General features: G+C 40.1%; 1 protein-coding gene across 1 annotated transcript; it reads right to left on the reverse strand.

Moving 5' to 3' along the window:
- Positions 1–27: 27 nt before the first annotated feature.
- ildr1a (immunoglobulin-like domain containing receptor 1a) lies at positions 28–6,789 on the reverse strand. The gene is made up of 9 exons (XM_084923679.1): positions 6,508–6,789; positions 5,726–5,896; positions 5,118–5,267; positions 4,636–4,755; positions 4,331–4,477; positions 3,870–3,992; positions 3,575–3,756; positions 2,058–2,684; positions 28–1,913 (listed from the first exon to the last, which is right to left on the reverse strand). Exons 1-9 carry the CDS (start codon positions 6,551–6,553, stop codon positions 1,875–1,877), a joined length of 1,605 nt encoding a protein of 534 aa, XP_084779805.1. The 5' UTR covers positions 6,554–6,789; the 3' UTR covers positions 28–1,874.
- Between the last annotated feature and the right edge of the window lie 314 nt (positions 6,790–7,103).

Consider the following 7,103-nt stretch of genomic DNA (forward strand, 5'->3'; position numbering starts at 1 on the left):
GTCTGGTTTCTCAGTTCAGCTCCATCATGTGCACTTTCAACAAAGACAGTGTAAACAGGAAACAGGGAAAAAAAACAAAAAAAAACAACAAAAAAACCCTCATGCACTTTTAAATCTGAGAAAAATACATATTATTTTACATTTAACTTTGCTACTGTCCTTTTTGCCAAATAACCTAATTAGCTGTTCTTCCAGTTGTTTCTTTTTAGTGCGAGTTACTTTCAGTTTTTTGTTGCCCCTGTCCCAGGACTTCTGAGATGAACTGCTGCCATCAAATTGACAATGAGCTCATGTTTTCCATGAAATGGTGAAGTGTCCTAGTTTAAACATTTCACATTTTCTGTGTTCGGTTTTGAATAAAATAAAACTTTTGAGATTTCCAAATTGTTACATTCTCATTTTTATTTACATTTTACACAGGTTCCCAATTTTTGGGAAGTATGTTTGTACAATGACTTTACAGAAAACAGTTTCATTTTAAAAAAAAAATAAAAGCACCATATAACAGAAAAAGAAAAAACCCTGCTGAAAATGACATTAAGACAAAAAAAAAAAAAAATCTACATTAAAGCACAAAAACAACTGACTTGCTTTGCCAGTATGTGAAAAGCCCCCAAACAAAAACCACCCCAAAACTAATTCTCCTGCAACACCTTGACCTTTACATAAACCGTCCTGCCATCAGCTTTAATTTGCATCATATTTAGGCTTTATTTTACAGTTCTACTGTGAATCGTTTTGGGGTTTGGGGTGTATAGTCGATGTCTGATAATTTATAGGTTTTGGATACATACTTTGATATTGCTTTTTCATTTTAGGCTATATTTAGATATGCAAATAGTTCAGAATATTAAAAACTATGGCTGTCAAGAAAACAGTGGCAGTGTGATAAGACATGGCAACCTACTTTGATGATTTCTCTCTACATGTGGAACATTGCAAAGATTTGAAGCCCTTATCGACACAACATGTGTGACTATCAAGTTGCTCAAACAGGAAGAAGAGCAACTCACAGGTACGTTGTACCCCAGATGTCAAAGACTTATTGAAGTACTATGACAAAGTGACTGTACAGTTTTTTAAAGAGAAAAAATAGCTTGTAATAACAGTGAATGAATCAAAAAGGTCCGTCACTCCATTGGCTGTATGACTAATTTACTCCTAGTATCTCCTAGATACAAGTTATGTACACATGCATTTTCTAACCATAGCCAAGTAATGTATGCATTTTCTTTTAAAATATAGCAAATACAAAAGACACTAAAGACATGGAGATGTGAAAGCAATATTTTGTGATTTAACAAAAGCATAAAATGTAATCATATTGATGTGGTTTAAACTATAAATTATAATGTAACAAAAACAAAAATGCTTACTCACCCTGAGAGACTTTTCTTTTGCACCTTGTAGCGTTTGTTTCATGACTTTATCCCTTATAAGAATTAACTACCAAATAAATAGAGCTTCAGCACAAAAAAAAAACAAAAAAAAACGCAACAAGCTTTTAGTCCAAATTTCCTTCTGAATAATTTCTTTAGACTAACAAACCAGCCGAGGGGAGTATTACCACAATTTCTTCAGAGTTACAAACATCATTTGGTTTAATTTAATTTAAAAGGTTTCCCTTCTCTCATGAGCCATTTGACCTCTATCCACCTGTAAGAGGGGAAAGCATGACGAATATCTGGATTTTTCAATCTCAGAGTTTATGTCCTTCATCAGATGTACAAAGAGTTAGTCATTTCATAGATTAAAAAAAGAAATAAAATAAAATATATATGGGCATATAAAGAGTTTATCCAGAGCCAGACAACAGGCTGATGAGTTGGCTTGCTCTCTGAAACAGAAGTCAGTGTGTTTTGCAGATGGAGGGCTCAGATGACGATGCTGTTGCCACTGCGGGATGCCTTGTCCTGAGAGAGACATACTAACTTTAGATTCACTGCACTAGCAAACAGAGGTTTTATTTATAATGGTGACTGCATGTTTGAGAAATGTGTGATACAAGTGCATTGGTGTACTTGCAAGTTTGCAAACTAAAGCAAAGTATTTCTTACAGAGTAATAATCATTTCTTCGTGCTCCTGGTTTCTGTCCCGGCTCGTACTCTGTGTAACTGGGAGGTTTATCGGACCAGCCTCCACCTCCTCTCCTTGCACCTCCCACCGCCCCTCTTCTGCTGCTTCCCTCATCTGAGCTCCAGGACCCTCTCCTCGAGTGTCGTGCTGCTGGGGGAGAGTAATTCCCTCTGGACCTGCTGTCAAACAAGTCATCCCTGGAACGGGATCGAGGGCGGTCCATGCCTTCTCGTGCCCGGCTGCGACCCCGCCCATCCAGTGACTCCTCGCTGTAGCTCCGGGGAATACCTCTAGATCTGGTAGGTGACGGGTAACGTCTGCCCGCTCCCCCTTGCTCGTCGCGACGAGTGTAGCCACTGCGGCTGCTCTCACTGGAACTCGGTGGCCGGGTCTTGGGCGCAGGAGGTGGAACTCTGCCTAACTGCGACTCCCTTATTGGCGGAAGCGTAATGACACGACGCTCTGCTGGGCCATCGTTGAGGGCAGAGATCATGCTGGGGGGGCCTGGTGAAAATGGGACATTGACGGGCATGTGGTGGGAAGGAGGCGCATATTGCTGGGCAGGAGGTGCATAGTGCTGGGCGTGAGATGGGGGGGGTGGCTGGGACTGAAAGAGGAGAGATAAGAAGAAATAAATATAACTAAAACTTAAAAAAAAACAAAAAACAAAACTAAAACTGTGCCCAGGTTCAATGCTACAAATAGAGTATATACTGTTATGGTAATTGCATCATTAAAATAAATAAATAAATAAAAAATATATATCAGGCACTTATCGTCAATCAGTCAATATGATAAGCCTCAGAAATGAAGTGAACCACTACAGGGAACTTCAGGTTTAGAAAAGCAGAAAATATTCCACCATTTTAAGAATTTTTGTTTCCTGAGGAAACTAAAATTACGAGGTTGAAGACACCAAGTCAGTTGTGACCTTCTAAAGTGTAATATTTAATTTTCTAACACAATGCTGTGATTAACGTGTTGTGTCAAGTCTGGATGTCTCTAACTATATGCATTCTTGACATAAAAAGTGAAAGACGTGTTTAAAACTAAGCAAAAAGCTCTCTCTTCACTGTGGGTTTGATGAGCCCGTCTGAAACGGTCACACTTTAATTCTCTGATGACATCAGTCAGACATAAGTCATAAAAAGTCGTCGCAACTGACTTGTGTTAGCTCAAAAAACGATACAGAAAGCAAAATTATTCAGACAAGTGCAACGCCCATGAAGCATAGGAGCCATTACAATTCACAGATTGTTGCCTGTAAACCAGGGGTGGGCAATTCCAGGCCCCGAGGGCCGGTGTCCTGCAGGTTTTAGATCTCACCTTGGGTCAACACACCTGAATCACATGATTAGTTCGTTACCAGGCCTCTGGAGAACTGCAGGAGCTAGTTTAGCCATTTAAATCAGCTGTGTTGGTTCAAGGACAACTCCAGGCCCCTGCTGTAAACCAACAAATGTGTTTTTGTTTACATTAAAAGTCATGGGAACATACCTGTAGAAGAGGACTGGTCATGTCCAACCCCCTCACTTGGTTCTCCAGGTAGTCGAGCATGTGATTGTTATTGGCTGGTGTGCGGTTACCTTGGACACTGGGAGGGGGCATGCTGTAAGCTGAAGACTGAGGAGGAGGGAGAGGCATAGTCTTTAAAGGGATGCTGCTCCCTGCAACAGACCCTGAAGACAAAAAAGAAAAGAAAGAAAAGCATTTAGAAAATTTAAGGAAACAGCAAATTAAAACCTATTTAAGTCTGTCACTTTAATATGTGCAGATTAATGTGTGCATGTACCAGCGTAGAGCATTGGGTTCATCTGGCTGGGGGCGGAGCTCAGTGGTGCATATATTGGTTGTCCTCCTAACCAAGGATTCATGGCCTTCTGAGCCTGCTTCACCATACGATGCTGCATCACAGCTAAAACGTGAGAACAACAATTTCTAGTATGTACAGATCCAGTGAGGCTATCTCAAAGTATATGGGCTTTTTATTTGCAGCATGATAAGGTCACATGTTTGATTTCACTAAGGCTATTAGCAATAGGTACTTTCAAACACAAATGAAGGCCTGCAGAAAGGATCTGTTAATGACCAAACTGAGTGGAGCAATGGAAACAGCAATCAAACATTCACTAGATATACAGGCAATTAAATATTCTCCCTTCCTTCATGCTTGGTTTTTTTTCCTCCTCAACTCCCAAGCTGCCTTATTCCTTGACTTCTGTTGTTGAAGCGCCCTTAAATGAAAGCTTTTACCTTTCTCAGGACAGCAGCACCTCTGTGGGCAGCAGGGACAGCGGACATAGCAGCAGCATATCTGAGGGCAGCACTGGCAGCAGCAGATGCATAAGAGCAGGATGAGAAGGAGGGCACCGATGATGATGAGCAACGCAGTCAACCAGTCTGTAGGAAGACGAAGAAAAAGGGAGACGCTCTGTGTTCTGTGTCTTAAGAAGCAGACTAGGTTTTTGCGTATGTTACAGCATTAATAACATTAACAGAAGCTGCAGCGCACACAATTATTTGTGTTTAATCTTATGCATTCATATTTTCTTTCTTACTGTATACAATGAGTTTGACTTCTTTGGAAGTGATCCCACTGGTGTCTCCAGGAGCATTAACATTGCAGACATACATCCCGTTGTCCCACCACATCACCTCATTGATCACCAGATCTGCCTCTGTCCAGACAATGCAAACATACATGATTAAATTCAACTTCCTCTGTTGTGCCCTAATTTCAGAAGCTCAAAGAACTGGACAGCATTCGTCAATTCACTTCCATCTCTACAAATTAAAAGGCCATCGGGATAACATACTATTAATCCTTTATTTCTGCAAAAATGATCACATAATGAAAATGAAGGAAGAACAACCAAAAAAAAAGTTCTCACAGTTATTTGAACAAAACTACCAATTCATATTGTACCAAGCATCTATTTAAAAGATTTATACAGGTGCTTCAGCTTAAAAAAACAAACAAAACCCAAAACAAAACAAAAAAACCCAAATCACATTTAGGCTCATCTTGGGGTGAACTCACGGTTTTGGACGGAAATCTTCCGTTCCTGGTACTCTGTTCCCAGTATAGGCTGGTTGCTTCCTGTTTTCTGGACCACAGTGCGTATTGTCCGGTCACGGTCTGGACAGTCATTTGATGGATCTTGTCCTAACTGTAGTTGAGCCTGGTATGCTGCAAAACCAGATGTAAAAGCTTAATAGTGCAAAGACTGACAACTGGCCAAAACATGTTACTGGCTGTTTGGGATAAAACTGGTGGTTCACAAAAGACAAGATCATCAGGTACAACCCACAAATGATCATAGATGAAATTATTATTCTTATTGATCATTGCAGCCTTGGGAATAGCAAAAATGAAATGTGTGCAGTAGGAAGCACCACACCAAGTGAGGTGAGAGTAAAAAAAATAAAATAAAATAAAGAACTGATTGAAAAAACAAAAAACAAAAAAACAAAACAAGAATTAGATCAAATTAATGCAGAGGGCAGAAATGCAAAGAAATGTATATGCATTTAAATCTACATCTACATAGATTTCCATCTTTGTCACCATTGCCGAAAGTTTTTTGGCATTTTAATCCCACTCTGTGGCGGCACCCCCCACCCCTCAGGTGACAGTTGCTTTTGTACCTGTGGAGTAATACTGCAGTACAGGGTCCATGCAGAAAGACTTGAAAGTCCATGTGAGAATAACGTTTTGGGGGTTTGCAGAGGTGGAGTAGTCGCAGCGGAGGACCACTTTGGCAAACATAAGCGTGCTGTACTGCGTGTAGGGAACGATCACCTGAACGCATACTGACACTGCAGAAAGACAACAGACAGAGAGTTAACCACATATAGTACTATACAATGATCCATTAGGTTACATTATTTATCAGCAAAAGTCCAGGAAGAAGAATAGTGGAAAGGAGACAACGAGTGAGAGCTACTATGAGCCAAGGAGTTAATGTCAAAGTAGCAGGACCAGAAAAACAGGTGGCACAGACAAAGACACAGGAAGTGGCCTACTGTGAAACTACCAAACAAACACTGAAAAGGTGGAATGAAACCCGATGACTTCATCTAAGTGTGGGCATAGCGCAGTGACTCTTTCCAGAGTGGAAATAAAGAAAATCGTTGGCTTAACTTTAAAGAGTGACTCAATGGTCAGGGTCCCAAGTATCTCTAAAGTGACCCAAATATTAATAATCTCCGACAGACAAATGTTTAAATCGGTTATAAAGACGAGTAACACGGTCATGTTTGATTGCTTCATGTAAACACCTGTGTCATGTGACCGATACTTAAACTTATGTTCATTTTTGTAAGTGTTTTTTTTTTTTTTTTTTTTTTTTTTAACATTTTCTTGATAAACTGGTTTAGTACACTTGTTTTTACACAAACATGAAGCTAACATGTAAAAAAAAAATTACCTTTCAGAAGCGACAGCAGTACGACAGCGACAGGAAGTCTCTCCATGATTACCAAAGGGTACAAACCCCCTCACCCCAAAACCTTCTCCAAATACAAACAGAGAGGCAACACTCCCAAGATTAAAAAAAATAAATAATTAACCACAAAAAAATCCACAAAACACGAGTTTCTATCTTCACTTTGGCCTAACCAAAACTACTCATTGTTTCCGCCTACGAGTGCCACTGAAGAGTAGCCAATGTTTGTAGCTGATCCCTGAGACTGAGCTCATCTGTGGCTCCACCCCGAAACAGGTGAGCTTTCCTGTGGCGTAGGCAGGTGTAAAGCAGGAAAATGCCACGATTATTTGCAAGCGCATAAACAGATACTACCTGTAACACCTCACTGGTCTTATCTGATTTTCTCTGGCTGTAGGAGTATTTTGTTTGTATGACACTGTGACAAATGTGTTCTGAACTCTAGATTCAATCTTTTGACTGGGCTGGAGAGAAACCATCACTGGATTAGGAAAAAATATGTTCAGCTTATTCCTATTAAGAAAATATTTGCTCTTCCAGGTGTTAGGAAATGTTTTTCGAAATCCCTTCAAAACAGC

Source organism: Perissodus microlepis, chromosome 1 (genome assembly GCF_051167445.1).
Source record: "Perissodus microlepis isolate ML-2025 ecotype Zambia chromosome 1, ASM5116744v1, whole genome shotgun sequence".
NCBI lineage: Eukaryota > Metazoa > Chordata > Actinopteri > Cichliformes > Cichlidae > Perissodus > Perissodus microlepis.

What these genes read in the sequence shown, in the direction of transcription:
- ildr1a (XM_084923679.1), bottom strand. Translation starts at nt 6,553, where the DNA reads ATGGAGAGACTTCCTGTCGCTGTCGTACTGCTGTCGCTTCTGAAAG. An exon ending in GAAGATTTCCGTCCAAAACC is followed by an intron (nt 4,756 to 5,117) that starts GTGAGTTCACCC and finishes TTGTCTGGACAG; the next exon opens with AGGCAGATCTGGTGATCAAT. An exon ending in GAACCCAATGCTCTACGCTG is followed by an intron (nt 3,757 to 3,869) that starts GTACATGCACAC and finishes TTTTGTCTTCAG; the next exon opens with GGTCTGTTGCAGGGAGCAGC.